This window comes from Syngnathus leptorhynchus, chromosome 4 (assembly GCF_054491065.1).
Source record: "Syngnathus leptorhynchus isolate UIUO chromosome 4, UIUO_Slep, whole genome shotgun sequence".
NCBI lineage: Eukaryota > Metazoa > Chordata > Actinopteri > Syngnathiformes > Syngnathidae > Syngnathus > Syngnathus leptorhynchus.
Genome location: NC_141198.1, coordinates 14,943,932 through 14,959,532, shown reverse-complemented (window position 1 = coordinate 14,959,532; position 15,601 = coordinate 14,943,932). Strand labels below are relative to the sequence as shown.

At 46.9% G+C, this 15,601-nt stretch overlaps 1 protein-coding gene across 3 annotated transcripts in view; it reads right to left on the bottom strand.

Moving 5' to 3' along the window:
* The window catches only part of antxr2a (ANTXR cell adhesion molecule 2a), a 34,913-nt gene extending 23,562 nt beyond the window's left edge, over window positions 1–11,351 (bottom strand). For 2 of the 3 annotated variants that reach the window (XM_085909656.1, XM_085909655.1), the window contains exons 1-10: window positions 10,856–11,351; window positions 8,669–8,740; window positions 6,835–6,906; window positions 6,649–6,730; window positions 6,464–6,568; window positions 6,311–6,379; window positions 5,682–5,762; window positions 3,726–3,786; window positions 3,187–3,282; window positions 2,284–2,353 (exon numbers count right to left, since the gene is read on the bottom strand). In XM_085909656.1, the coding sequence (XP_085765782.1) occupies window positions 2,284–2,353; window positions 3,187–3,282; window positions 3,726–3,786; window positions 5,682–5,762; window positions 6,311–6,379; window positions 6,464–6,568; window positions 6,649–6,730; window positions 6,835–6,906; window positions 8,669–8,740; window positions 10,856–11,040 (893 nt within the window). In that variant the 5' untranslated portion in view covers window positions 11,041–11,351. The remainder of the gene's footprint in view (window positions 1–2,283; window positions 2,354–3,186; window positions 3,283–3,725; window positions 3,787–5,681; window positions 5,763–6,310; window positions 6,380–6,463; window positions 6,569–6,648; window positions 6,731–6,834; window positions 6,907–8,668; window positions 8,741–10,855) is intronic. The other variant, XM_085909657.1, reaches the window with a different exon arrangement.
* Between the last annotated feature and the right edge of the window lie 4,250 nt (window positions 11,352–15,601).

Below are 15,601 nucleotides of genomic sequence, written 5' to 3'. Positions count from 1 at the left end.
AAAGTTTTCTTTGGATATTTTTTTTTTTTTGAATCAGACAACAGCTGCAAGGTTGTGTTTTTAAGCGACGGCGAGCAAGTCAGTCCGTCGAGGGATCCGTCAAGAAAGAAAGAGACGACGTCCATCTGGACACCACGGTTGGCGAGGGATCGTGAACACGTTAATGGTTTTCCAAAGTTTAGACGGCAAAATGGAGGAGGCTGAATAATTGACGGAGGAGCATATGCGAGAGCCGTCGGCAGGCGTCACTCGGCGGAGACTTCTGCTGACAGCTGGGAGAACTTGCAGAATGTTCCCGATTGACGGACGTGCGCTTTGGACTCCCGACAGATGGTACGGCGTTCGCCAGTGTCTTACGTGCGCCGCACTTGCAGTGCCTTTGTTTCAAAAACGACACAAACGGGGCCATTGGCTGCGGATGACGCGACTATGTAGCATAAATCTATACTCTCTGGTCGCTGTGTCATTTGGAACCAGAAAGAGCTACGTGATCAATGTTTTGTCAATAAATTTATCTGTACCCTTTTATCTGACACAAGCGACTTTAGAGCCGAGAGCAGAAGTTACATACGTATATCCGGAAAAAAACGACAACACTGACGGCTAAATCCTGAGAACAAGTTGTAGTTGCACAGTGCGGGGGCTTGGAATGAGGTTGCCGTGACAACAAAGGAACGTGCACATGGACAGGAAATGCAGATGGGAGCAGCTGTCCGCTGGCCCAAAGCCGGCAGTCTTAATAATTGACGAGCTTTAGCGTTAGCATCCTATGCGCTAGGTGTCGACGGAGCCCCTCTGTTATCTTTACGAGAGGACCCTCCCTCCCGCCGCAGGTTTGGGGACGGGGAGCAGGTGCCCGCGTTCGGGGGCCACTGCCCCAGATGTCCGAGCAGATGAACCCCATTCCCAGTACGCCAGGAAAAAGGGCGGCCACAAATGGCCTGTTCCTTCACATGACCCAAATCGACGTTTACGGGCAACGGCGCCGCCGCCTGACAGATGGGCGGCGGCACAAGCACGGGCGCCAAGGCAGGAAGTTCCGGCAGCCGGGATTGTCAGAGCATTGACTTATTAAATTATTGGGGTTAAAAATGTTTTTTTTTTTTTCTTAAAAAAGATGCCAGGAGAAGGGTTGGCATCTTGTAACTTTCTGAAAAACTAACACAAGTTAGTTCAGCCACATACTCATTTGGCTCAGCGTAAAGCTTTGCTGTCTCGCAAACAATCGACTGGCATCGTCTTTGAGGCTTTCTGCATCGTCTTTGAGGCTTTCTGCATCGTCACATAGCTTCAGGGTTGCCTGTGTTTGCCTCATCCATAGATAAGGCGGCGGTTAGCATCTGTAGTGCTAACAAGCTAATGTAGCGAATGAAGCGGCATCTGTCTCCCGAGCCCCACCAGCGAATGTGTTCAGTGCCAGCCACCCCAACTAGTTAGCGTCTTAATGGGGCCGCCCAGTGTTAATTAAGCGGCGAGCGAGCGGCTTTCCAGATGTCTGCGCGCCAGGAAAAGAAGCTGTACGGCATCTTTGGCCAGTGACCGGGGAGAACCGCACGCATGTTGGCGGCGAATGATTGTTGCCACTTTATTGGCCCCGCGACCTCGGCGGTGCACCTTCATGAAAATGTAAAATATGTGTCAATGTATTTTCTTTTAGAATGAATTACATTCTCAACAAATTGGCACTTGTCTCGTTACGTCGGTCGGAAAAAGTTGGGGACCCGCCGAACAACCTAAAATTTTGATCCCTGTATTAGTATGATCATCATCATTATTATTATCATTATGGTGAATTTATCAGCAAGAGACATAAATGTGTCCTAATAAATGTCACAATGAAGTTGTTTTGGTTTCCTGTTCAGATCAAATACAATATTACAAATTAAAAGGGTAAGGTGCTCTAACCACATATCAAATCTGATGGCGGCTTTAAATCCCTTTTATCCAATCATTTTTCTCCAAATCAGACAGCCTCGTGGTCAGAGGATTAGTGTATCATGATATACTTGAAGTAGCTCCTGTTTATACGCCGAGTATTCTAGATAAGCGGGCAATCCTCCTTGCGAGCCGACGGCGTTTGATTGGTCAAATGCGTGTTGTTGTGACTTTGGGGATTATTGGGCGAAACCGAAACCACGTCGACACAAAAACGCGGCTGCTTCCCGTTCATTTTGCATAATAGCGCCGCGTTCATCATTTTGACTTGACACATTCCGGAAGGTGAAAACGACCCCATTGAAATCAGCAACAAGCACAAGAGCGTGGTGGTGGCGCCGTACTTACTGTCCCACGTCGTAGAGCTTGGGCGCAGGGCAGAGCAGGTAGTCGTTGCGCACGACGCTCGGCTTGTGATCTAGACGGGGAAGCAAAACAAAACGGAGACATTCAAGTGAAAATGAAGGAGGAGTGGTTTGCTCACACGCAGAAGCATGACAACTTAACGGCTCCACATTTGGCGTTTGAGTCTCTGGCCACCGCGGTCGATTGTTTGGCCTTCCCACCGCCGAGGTGACGGACGAGGCTGTGGCATTTGTCGGACATATGCGGCGCGCGCTCCAGACGCCCCACCACGTACCCGCCCCACTGCCATCCCTAATTAAAAAAACGACCCCTGTCGTTAAAAAAGGTCATCAGAAACGCATGCAGGATGCCAAAAAATTAAAAAAAAGAGAGGAAGGAACGTCGGCGGGCCTTTCCCGGAGTGGGCGATGGAACTGAGAAAGGACATCTGCTGACGACGGGTTGAGTCTTGGGAAAAAAAAAAAACATGAAAAAGAAAAACCAGGCACAATATGCTGCACAAGTATTTCAGTCAGGAGTCAGAAAATAACTTGTTGGCATTGGCAGGCGCCAAACGCGTGTTTAGGAAGATGAGCTAAATGTGGCGGAAACAGATTGCGGCCCAAAATAAGAAGAAGGCAGCGCGACCTGTACAAACCACATCGGGTACACGACAACATCGGCCAATTTGTTTTACGATGGCCGGCACTTTGCTTCATAAACAAAATTGCAAAGCTACAGTGTAGTCTCGACTTCGCCGTCCATGACCCCTTTTTCAAAAAAATAAATACATAAATAAAATGTCCGCCCCATGTTGCCGCATTAAACAAAGACGAGAGAAACGATGACAGCAAAAAAAAAAACAATTTACGTGCTTATGGTACAGCACATGGCGGTGACACTTACTGAAGGTTTGCTGGTCCACGATGAAGCTGCACACCACGCTCTCACTGCTGCGGCCCAAGGCGAAGCCATTCCCGCGCAGCACCAGGGCGAACGTCTCTGCGGTGGCAATATTTGGATGAGTTCAGGAGCCCTAACTTGAAGCACCAGTTTAAGAATAGCCCGAATGTTGTCCTTCAAAGCAAAATGGCCAACTTCCAGTTCAATTGGGGCCATTTCATCTGTCTTAGAATAGACACAGCCGCCAAAATTGCATCCAGGTGTGAAACTGGGGCTGATTTTTTTTTTTCCCCCCGATTTCAAAAACCTTTCTTCAACTTGACAGCAGTCTCACCGTCCACCAGCCTTTCTGTACAAATGCCAGAATTCTCCGCTTTTCCTAAATTTACCAGCAATCTGCCTAAACGTAACGGCAAAAAATCCTCCTTTCCTAAACTTGCCGGCAACTATCTTTCCAAACTACTCCTCGCTATCAGGGGGTTGACTTTTCCCAACCTTCCAGGGGGGGGCGCTAGTGAGCACACGGGCTGAAATAGCCTCACCGTTGACGCAGACGCTGGAAGGTTCCACACTCAGGATCTCTGTACAGGACCTCTTCAGAATCTGCACGCACACACAGAGAAGAATGCCAGCAACACGTTATCGTCACGTCGGCACCGGCCTATCGAGCGTGTCAGCTTTGCAAAACAGATTAAGGCGCGACACCTGAGAAACGTCTTGGCTCCGACGCGGCGGACGGCTGCTTTTATGGGCAAATTATGCGAGGCGATCACATCAGGCGCTTGTAGGCTGCCGATGCGGCATTAACATATAAAGAGGCTCCTCCACTGTCGCCAGTCCGTAAATCAACAAAGGACAAAGTATGCAAATGGCGCCCGGTTCAAAAGAAGCACGTTGGGCGGGCCTTTCGGCGCAAGTTGCCCGTGGCTTCCGTCTGACGAGCGGCGAGTATTTACTGCCAAGTGTGGGAAACAAATGTGACAGTGGGATATGGAGGGATAAAAAGAAAAAAAAAAGGACAATTTGGGGCGAGGCTACAGGAAAAAGGAAATGCGACGTTTATCTGTTGATAATGACTTCCTCGTCAGAGTGCTGATAAAACAAAAGATGTCGGCCTTGTTTGCCGTCAGGTCCAAGCTCCCCGCCTCGTTGGGCAGGAATATTCAGAAGCCAGCCGGCTTTCCTTTCCTCACCAGCAATCGACCCTTCGCTCAGCAATTGCACATTGATTACGTTTATCAAGAAACGAAGCCCTCCTTTTGTCATCCTCCCACATTAAATTACCAGCAATCACCCTTTGCTAAAGTTTTCAGCAGCTTTCTCAAGCTACAGAAAGCCCTTACCTCTCTGAAAAAAAAGAAAGGAATTTGCCAAATTTACATGAAGGCCGCCCTTCCTAAACATGGCAAAAATGCCTCTTTTTCCCAAGCTCCCCTCAAACTTCCCAAAACTACTTTTAATTCAATGTGATTCATTTAACGAACCACCTTTTTGTAGTAAGATGTCTTTCCTTAAAAATTGAATAGGGGAAAAAAAACACATACATTAAACTACATTCATTTAGAAAACTATTCATTCCCCTTAATGATTTGTGATCATGTCTGGTCAAATATAACTTTTGTACATTTTCCCTCCAATTCCTGTGCGTCGTCATCGTTTTCATTAGGGAACAAGAGAGAGGCGGACAGATTGCTTTCGTTAGCAACAACACCAATGAGCATTTGGAATTGCGTCCTTCCCGCCTGCACACGTGGCAGCTCCGTCCGTCCGTCCGTCCGTGTGCGTGCGTTGGCCTGAACACAGCTGCAAAATCTCCAGCAGATGTTCCTTCTGGCCTCGCCTGACACACATCATGTCCACCAACTCAGCGTTTGTGTGTCCGTGTGCGTGTGTGTGTGTGTGTGTGTAGCAAAAAGAAACCCATGCAGACCCCACAGCCAACTGCGGCCTGTGTGTTATTGATGTCCTCACAAAAACACTACCGTAGTGCTTTCAGACACACAACTGAAACACTCACATTCACCACCAAAAACAAAGTGCGCAGTCCAGCGTTCACACGCACTCTCACTGAAACAGACACACACACACGCGCCTCAAATTTGCTCACGAAACACTCGCACGATTGGCTGACGCAAACACTCCTGAAAGGAGCACACCCACAATCGTGACTCACTCAAGAGACGCACGCACGCACGCCACATGAACAGAATCTCACGTGCGCTTCTTAAAAGCTCTCACACACACTTTTGAAGCGGCGTCACACACATTGTTAAAAAAAATCCCAAGCTGACACAAGAACGAATGAAACACACACCGGCTACTAAAAGGCTTCCTCACGCCGCTTCAATTCTCTCAGGCACAGTGTGTTTGACGCCTCGCTCGAGTTTTTCCTTTGGCAGCAAGGGTGAAGTCGGGTACGGGAAACGAGCAGTTTCCAAATTTTAAATCAATCGGCGGAAGCGAGAGACGACGAAGATGAAGGAGGAAGTGCCACTTACAGAATTGACGATGCCTTTCAGCGCGTGGAAGCCATCTTTGACGGGAAACACCTGGTCCCTGGTGTCGGCGATGTCAGCCAGCTGCAAACAGAAGGAAAAGGTTTGAGAAAGGCACGGGCCCGCCCGGGTCTGACTGAGCCTCGGCTCTGGAGCGGAATGTGGCAAAGGGAGACTTGTGTTGCCTTTGTTTGGGTGCCGCATGGTTGCCATGGTTATGAGGAGGGGGGGGGGGGGGTGTCGGTAGGCCCAACATTGGCCAAATGTGGCCAGCGGGTTTTGCCACTTTGTCAATCCGCTGCCAGATTCAATCAGGCATCGTAAAATGAAAAAAAAAGAATGATTCACAATGAAAGGCGGTGTAACCCAATGTGCTCCGTTCAACTTTGGGCCCAGTCGGCATGAAGAAAATCTCAGGTCGGATACGAGTTGAAATCCCTGAAATTCTGACTCCAAAAAATGCGGCTGCCTCAAAGTTGGTCAGTGACGTCTCGTCAGAAGCCAGCCCACTGTTGTGAGGACGATATTGCGGTAACGTTCTGTTTGAATGCGGCGCTCGCTGCTCTACACGCCTCAAGTCGCGCTCCTTCCGAGGTTCAGCGTCGTTAGCGTCGAGCTAAGTGTTCTCTCACCTGCTGCTCGTCAAAGTCCTTGATGCCCACGCAGTACACCCGAGCGCCATACTTCCGTGCTTCCTCCGCCTTTAGGAAAATGTCCCCAAAAAAAAAGTAAACAGAAATTGTAGAAAAGCAACAAAATAAAATGCGACACGGGCCGGGCGGGACCTGCTTGACGGTGAGTTCGTGAACATACACATCCAGCTTCCCGTCCGTCAACGCCAGGATGATGCTAGACGACTTGAGAGTCTGCTTCTGGATCTGCTCCGTGGCCTACGGGGTGAAACGGCGCCCAAAAAAAAAAAAAGAGTCAAGCTCATTTTTGGTAGCTGCGTGCCAAAGGGTTCGCTCACCTTTTTCATACCCTCGTGCATGTACGTCTCGCCAGCCGGATTGACCGCTCGCAACTTCTCCAGGCCTTCTTCTATTTTGTACCTTATGACACACAAACATGTTTTCCATTGCGCTAAGCTAGCGCTAAGACGGCGAATACAATTTTTTCAAAATGCTAACACGCTAGCAATAGAACGGCAACTTACCCATCGCCTGTCAGCGGTAGGACGACGTGAGCTTGGGCCGAGAATACGATGAAGGAAACTCTCATCCTGGGACTAAAGGGTTAAAAAAAAACGAAAAAAACAACGAACATGATGAAGTAGATTCCATAGCCTTGCGATTTCAGTTTATTTAAGGAGAGGAGGGGTCGCAGCCTCCATCGTTCAAGGCTCGTCCAGGCTTCCACTAACAACAAAGGGGACGTTTGTTTCTATTATGAACCTTTAACATGATTTTTCTGTTCCTATTAGGCAGTTTGGTGGCTCAGCCACTTGCCGAAAGCTTCTACAGGTGGCTGCGAATCCGATATATTTTCAACACGTAGCACTAAATTTAGCCCTTTTCTGTCAGCAAGAAGGAAGTCGCAGCTAACATGTTGCTGTGATATGAGTCACGTCCTGTGGGGCAGAAATATGGATGCAAATATGTACTTGACACTTTTAACGCCACGCCGGACAAGGCGGGCTTGGTTTTGATGACTAAGTGGTACAGATTTGAACTCAAGTCCGCTGCATAGCTACATTTCAAGACGTCATTTTGAGCAGACATGAAAGGACACGTCGGTAGGTGACAAACAGCGCGTTGGGCTCGGAAAGAGGATCTTGGTTTTTGTTAAAGTTAGATCACCAAGCTCAAGTTGTACAGGTTGCGGATCAAAAATGATTTATTTTGGCTTGTGCACTCCTCCAAAATAACCGTGATGTTTTTCATACTCAAGGTATTCGGCACGATAATTCTGCATAAAGACTCGGGTGTCCTCATGATATATTCCAGCAGTTGTCGTTTTTAAAAGGAATATCGTGCTCATTTTTGTCCGTATTATTTTGGATGTCCAAAGACTATCGCAAAGTTGGGAAATATCAAGCGCAGAACCAAGTGTCGCTTTCAAAAGTCATCATCATCATAATCTTGGATAGTAGTTGAGATTTGTATGTGTTGTTCCTTTGTGTTCAAAGTGTAAGCGGGAATTGCAAATGAGGACATATTGGGTGGAAAGAGAAAATGTGCGACTTTTTGCGTTGCCGGGCGTGAAGTTGCAAAAAGCGTTACGGCCAACTTGCAGCGTTCCCGCAGGCATTTGTGGGAGCAGAAGCTGAACGTTGCCACAACGTTTTACTTCAAAAACTTCTTACATTTCAAGTTTAGATATTTTTGTGTTGCACGTTTTTTTTTTGTTGGTTTCTTTTCCTCTATTTTAATCTTGACATCACAACGTTGTTGGTGTTCAGATGGTGACTCATGAGATTATCCCCTAACCAAAAAGACGATTCTTAAACTTCAAGCTAACTTCAAAGAAATAAAAAAAAATGTTTTCTAGTGTTTTTTAAGGATTGTTTTTCTTTATGTTCTTTGCCGATATAACATTGTTACCGGTTTGGGGGCGGGATGGGGGGGGGGGGTACGTGCAGTGGCCACTCCTGTGGCAAATGGCCGTTCTCGCAGCCCAGAAGAGCGGCCGACTCCGCCACCCACTCCCACCTGCTGCCTTTGCTATTTTCTCCGGGCGGGCAAGCGAGTGCGCGCGCACGAGGTGCTTCTGGCGCGGACGCCGCCGTCTGTCCTGTAGCTGAGCTGGCAGCCGGCGCAAATGCTTTGGAGAGGGACAGTTTTTCGGTCCCAATAGGACGCACCGGCCCGCCCTCCAAAAATTGGAGATTGGAGCCGAGAGGCCCGGCCGCCGTGCGAGAACATGATCGAGTTCCGACCGAAGAGCACTGACTATTTTTCATTCTATTCTTATCATTGCATCTATAATGGCGGCGTGCGAGTCTGTCCACTCGGGAAAGGGAGGCTTGCTGCGCGCGCTCGCTCACTCACCTGACGAATCTGTCGGTGAGATTTTTGACAAAGGAGTAGATCTCGAACCAGTCGGTGGCGACGCTGCCCGACCTGAAGGGAGACGAAAACAGCGCTGTTCATCTTGCGTCAGCAAAAATCTGATTCGAAATCCAGGAAGGATTTCAGGAAGTCGGACATTCACCGGGACAAGATACGGCGCTACATTTCACCTCGTGACACCTTTTGGGTTGGTCTAGTAGCAGAGAGAAAATAAATAAGAAATTAGGCAACATTAGGAGGCAACTAAGTCATACCTTTCGCTTTTGTTAGTTTTGTTTTCATCCATCTCTCCATTTTTAGAACCATTTATGGTCACTACGCTCGCAGGCAGGCCAAGATAAATTTTATCACAATAAAAAGATATCTTGGCATGGGTGTCATTGTATTATTTATTTTATATTATTTTTTTCCAACATTCATCGATAATTTCAGCATCAAAATTGGTATCATCTAAGGAAAAAAGACATTTAGACTAATGAGCATAGTTTAAAAAAAAAAAAACATTCTTATGACCACAGGGATATTTCAAAATAAAAAAAGTGTCATTCTTTTTCAAATTTCACAAAAATAAAGAATTTTTGAGGGAACGAAACTTTCAAAATAAAAAATTATATTTGTACCTTTTCCGTGAAAATTTGAGAAAAAGCTTTATTTTTTTTTCAAGATGCAACTTTACCAGAAAAACATTGAATTTATTTTGCAGGGATGTACGTATTTTTTGCATATTTAAAGAGGCACATTTTTGTCCTACATCTGGTTGTGACACCGATGAAAAATTGCAGCAGTGATGAGGAAACTCGCTGACTAAAATGCCCTGCATTGCTGTCAGCATTCTGTCATCTGGGTGGGTGTGAACAATATATATATATATATATTTTTTAAATCAAAAAGGAACTCTCAGGAGTGTTGAGGGAGTCACTGCATTCAAACGAAATGTCCCAAAAAAAAACATGTCACTTCTCGGACAGGAAGTTGCGTGTTTGCAGGTGATGATGCAACTCGTCCTTCCTGCGTCCGCATCATCACGGCTTCAACTTGTTTTGTCAACTTCCAACAAAAACATGCAGCTCCAAACACAAACCCAAGTAGCCTGCTGCTGTTTTGTCCCACAACTTTGTCAAGTAGACATTACGTACGGCAGCTCATCCAAGACATGTGAGCTACAACTTTACTGAGTTCAAACATTGAAAGCAATCCAAATATTGATTTTTAGTTTTGCTTGTTTTTTCCACACAAACAATTTGCAAAGTCAGATTGTTATGCAATACAGCCAACAGCCACTAGAGGTCGGATTGGCAGCGTATTAAATCAGTTTCAAAGAAGTTAAATCAGTTTGGGGAATTTATTTACAGGAACTTATTGCTGCCAGATGCGCTCTTCCAGCAACAAATGTCGGACTTCTTTCCATGGAAGAAGAGGAATCGGATGCTGCTCAGGGTTTGGGGTGGCTACAAGTAAATACTTTTTTTTTTTTAAATAGTTTGATGGCATTACTCCAAAGTGAAGAGGGCGGAGCATGATGACGATACACAGGCAAGACAGGTAAGAACTCAACGCAACTAGCACTGAACAGGCATATGGACCTCCGCATTAATCGAATAATGGATGGAATAATCAATAGGATGATCGATTCTAAATGTCAGAGTCGTTACTGACAGTTTATGAAATTCTTGTTGCCACACTTAGCATTCTAGTTTCTCGTACAGGTGTGCTAACACTCTTGGAATTCCAATCACTAAAGGGAAGGCAAATATCTAACTTATTAGAAAAAGCCCTTTTGTTATGTCCGCATTTCATCATGTTACTTTACCCGAAGCTTTTCATGGGCACATTTGATTGACTGGACAGCTGTCAATTCATTTTGGGTCTGGGCATCGGCAACAGCGTTTTTAGTTCTTGCGCAACTTGTCATTTGACGTGTATGAGCATTGAACAGATTTGAAGGCAATCAAAAAGGTGGCTTGTTCGGGAAAAGTGTGCTAATATGTACGTTTTGGTTTTCAAAAGGCCATTTTGTTATGCCATCCACAGCTGCGCTGGGGCATAGTCATACGGCACCAGGTGCTGTCACAGTAAACTCCGATGGTGCTAGCAAGTTTTCGACACATTTCTGCTCACCTAAGAGACCGGCTGAAGTGCGTGCAAGCGAGCCGCGCAGCGTCTTACTTGTCGAGGACGAAGTAGAGGTCGTAGGCTCCGTGGCAAGATGCTTCCTCCGCCCAGCCCTTCGAGGCTAAAACGCCCAGCAAGAGCGCGCCCAAGGCGGCCGCACGAATCCAACGCTGCCCGGGCAAAAGTTGACTCGCCGGGGAGAAGTCTGGCGACATTTTCGAACGTGTGTATCGAGGCATTGGTAAGCGAGGAGGAGAGGACAATGACGAGTAACAAGCTACATGTCAAATCGCCGCATTTTAGAGTCCACGGCGACATGTGAAATTGAGGAAATTACCGCTCTGACGTCATCGTTGTTGACTCACACTTTGTTCTTTTGCAACCTCAGTTAACTCCGAACAAGTCCGAGATTCGTGTCGACGCCATTTTGGGGTAATTTTTGAGAAAATGGGAGAAATTCTGAGGGAACGAGCAGCTGCGACACGACAAAACTTGAGAAGTCCAATTTACTAACTTGTGATGCGTTCAGGACGAGTTCGGATTTGTGTACTTCCCGCTTCATGGAAACTGGGAAAAACGAAAATCACCAAAAAATCTTCACTTTATTAAAATGAACAAATGCATTCCGATGATAAGTGGGTTGTATAAAAACTGTCTTTTTTTTCAGGAAACAAAAACATTTTTAAAAGAAAAACTAATCTTACACATACTTTTTTCTCGGAATTTTCTCCCCAAAAAAGAGGTTGGTTTTTTTTTTAAAGAAACCCCCCCCCAAAAAAACAATAGACTACTTTTAGAGAAGTCTGAATTACATGATATTTACCTAGTTTCGGTAGATATATTTTCTCAAAGAATTCCCTAGATTAAGGAAATTTTAATTAAATTAATTTAGTTTTATTTTTATTTTTTCGAGATAAGACCAATTCTTATGAGCCTGCGTGATGATAAATTTGTACGCTTTGAACACATTGTTAGCTGGATTTTTTTTTTTAACACTACTGCAGAATCCTTTTTCTCTCCTCAGCTGTGTTGAGTTGTCAAACACACACACACGCACGCGATCACACACACTCTCAAGCACACACCTCCACCGCAGCTAATTACAGCTAACACACCTCATCAAATGTGAACATCAACACAGCAGTATAATTATCTGGCAAATCAAAGTCTAATTGGATGTTAATTACAATGTTAATTCCTTTGCACGCCGTTTGCTTTCAGAGGGAAGTGCCGACTCTGTGCCGCAGTACAGACTAGTCTGTCTGTCTGTCTTTCTTGCGGTATTTGCTAATTCGCATGAGCGCTGAGGCGATTAAACTCGTTGGGAAGGAAAAACGGCTGCAAAAGTCAACAAAAACAATCGCAAAGTTTGTTAGCGTTTGGACAGATTAGCTGGTTTTAACTCAAAATCGAAAGCGAATGTTCATCGCTGGTGCAGTAAATTATCGTCAAATGTGCCGCATACGGTCAAACGTGCCACTTCTTTTGCAGATTCAGCCATATTAGAATTGAACACTTTTTTTTACTTTTCAAGATAAATAACTTCCATTATTTAACAAGTTGTAATCGTAAAAAGGGTGGAGCACTGGTTAGCACGTCCCCTGGGTGGGTGCCGGAGTTTGCATGTTCTCCCCGTGCCTGCGTGGGTTTTCTCCGGGTCCTCCGGTTTTCTCCCGCATCCCAAAAACATACTCTGTAGGCCGTCTCCAAATTGCTGATGGTTGTTCGTCTCTGTATGCCCTGCGATTGGTTGGCAACAAGTTCAGGGTGTCCCCCGCCTACTGGCCGATGATGGCTGGGATGCTGGGACAAGCAGGATGGATGGATGGCTAGACGGATGGATATTTGAAAAACTAACGTTATTTTAAAATCATCAAAAAGAAAACCCCCTTTGTGAGCAATTCCAAATTGAGTCATGTTTGCTCCGTCACAGCGGCAGTGGAGGCCGGCGGGCTGGGGGGGGGGGGGGGGGGGGGGGGGGTGAGCAGTGGCTCATTTGCATGACACAAGTCAAGTCCCCCTCCACAAAAGGGCGCCGATTGGAGGGTGACAAATGTGCAGCCCGTCCTTCGTCGTTGAGCGCGTGTTTTCATTTGCGCCGGGAACGGGCTTAAACGGCGTCCATTTAGGTTCTCGGTTGGCGTCCATCCGAGCCGGGCCGCCCTTGCCCCCGCCCCACCCCGTCGAGTAATTGCTCTTGATTCCCCTTTGTGTTTCACGCTTGACTCCCCCTGACGCGGCGGCGGGCGAGCGTATGAAGACGCGCCGGCTGACAGGTCGCCTCGTGATGAACAAATTAAGGATGGACTTTACCTTAATCTGTCTGGAAGCTTCTTTTTGCGGCTCCACGTCTTCGCCGGTGACAGCCGCCCCCCACCATAAATTGGACTTGAGGAAAGTCGCCGCCGTTTAACACGAGACAAGGACGGGAGGGAGGGAGGGAGGGAGGGGCGGGGGACAGGTGATGAAGTCGTCGCCAAATTAACGACTTCCCTGTTGCCGTGGCGACGACACAACATTCAATCGCGCGCATTGACAATTTTCTCGAATTGTTCAAATGCCCTCTATAATAAAACGAAACAAAAGCAATTGAGAATTGACACATCCAAAAGAAATATGTGACATTTAAGTTACATATAAATACAATTTGGGGAAACTATATCTATGTACAACATGTTTTAGGGCATAAATGTCGTGATTGTGAAAAATGGCCTGTGCGTTATGCCAATCGAAAAACAATACGTTTCATATCGCTGGCTTCCTCGTACGTCACCACTTCATATTTCCTCACAAATACTCTTGGTTAGTGATGGACGTGTTTTAAAAGTAAATCCAAATAATTCAAAATGAAAAAAGAAGACGATACTGCTGTGGAGCTACTTTTGCAGTGCCCTGTATTGTCACAAATAACAGGAAAAAAAAAGCCATATGAAAGAAAGGTACAAATAACAAAAATCGCCCCAACAAGCTAGCACACATTGCTAAAGCTTATGCCTTTTTAATTTTTTTTATTATTTAATTGTTGCCGACTCAAATGTCGATCCTGTTGGAATGTAAAGAGAGTTATTGTGATGATTGCAAAATATAATTTGGCTTACATTGGAAGCCATTTTGAATAGTTTGAGTTCCCGGTGTTGCGAAATGAGTACTATTTCGTAAATCAATTGTGATGTTGTAAGTTTACTTACACACGGCAACGTGCCCTCCACCCCGACCCCCCCCCGGGCGGAAAAATAGTTCATCCCTCAAAGGGCCTGAAGTCGTCTTGCGAAGACTCACAAAGGGAAGACTGTGGAGCGCGCTTGCCAAACGCAAATGTGCGTTTGACTGAATGAGTACGGAGGGGTTGGCGGGCGGAAAAAAAAGTGGATGAGCTGCGACTTCACGTGTCAAGAGCATGCCGCGCTGATGGCGGTTGATTGCTGAGGAGGCCCGCCGCAGCCGCCGTCCCCTCTTGTCCCCCGGGGGGCCCGGAGGATTTTTTTTTTTTTTTTTAGAGAAGCAGGAAGTCTTTGAGGCGCTCGGATGAGCAGCGACGCATCCCAGGAAGCCGGTCACCTCCATTGCGAAAGCCTCAGGCCAGCTTCATCTCGCCGATGTTTTTGCCAGCCTGTCAGCGAGGAGGCACGGCCGCGTTGCTCTTTTCTCAGATGACCTCGCATTCAACTTGGACTACGGCGCACTTAACTAAACACATGCGAGAACCCTCGACAACACAGCAAGTCAGCCATTTTGTTTGGGAGCGGCCATTTTAGGCTCGCCCAGGGTTGAGAAAGAATTTGGCTCACTTAGCAACGTGAAATTTGGTCGGCCTGTGTGTCATGAGTCGGAAAGCCAGCAAAAAAGTCGTTTTGGGGTGTCCTCCACAAGGAGGTTCCCAAATTTCAGCCACTGAACCCACTTCGGAAAAGTGAAATTTGGCATACACGAGCAGAGCCATTGAATAATTGCCAAAGGCAATCAATAGCACACGAGACGTCTTTGATTGGAATTGGTCGTTCACAGGTGAACTTGCAAAATGAAGCCGGTTTCACTCGTGCTCATTCTCGCGGATCTCAAGAAAGCTGACAGAGTGACGAGACTGAATAGCAGATATTTCGAGCTGCCGTCGTCGCGTGTCATCGGAGGAAAGCCAGGAAAATCATCAAACTCTCAAGTGTATACTTTTACCTCTAACAACAACATGAAGTTGCCTAATGAGAACTAACCTAACTGCAACGGCGCTTGAAATTGACCTCGGGCAACGAGCCACATGCTGCTTCATTCAGTCTAAAGTGGAAGGAAAAGCGCCCGAGGAAGTTGCAGCCGAGGACTTTAGGAAGTAGCGAAGACTGCTGCAGCACGCGCCCTGCCCCGCCCCCTAGCCCCGGTCGTGGCATTTGTCGTTGAGCTAACACGACTTGAGTGTGCGCTGCGGCGGCTCAACGTCCAGCAAAATATTGCTGAGATTGGACCGGACGTGCTGGTACCGTTAAGTGCGGCCATTAATCCCTCACACGGGCCCACCCATCAGCACTGTCGCAGACCCTTAATGTGACGTTAGCGAGACTTTGGAGACCAGAGCGGGACCGGACGAGGTGGTGGGGATCGGGGCGAGAGCGCAGCAAGCATCCATCCCAAGCTCTTATGTTGGCTTTTGGGGAAACGGCCGCCTCGGACTCGGCTCGGCGTAATCGCATTAAAAGTTGAGCGAGAAAAGTCGGACGGGAGGGCGCTAGCTAGGAGGCGGGCGATGGCCTTCGACTTGAGCACTCCGCATACCCACCCACATCCTTCTTTCGTGATGGCAAACGGGAAGTT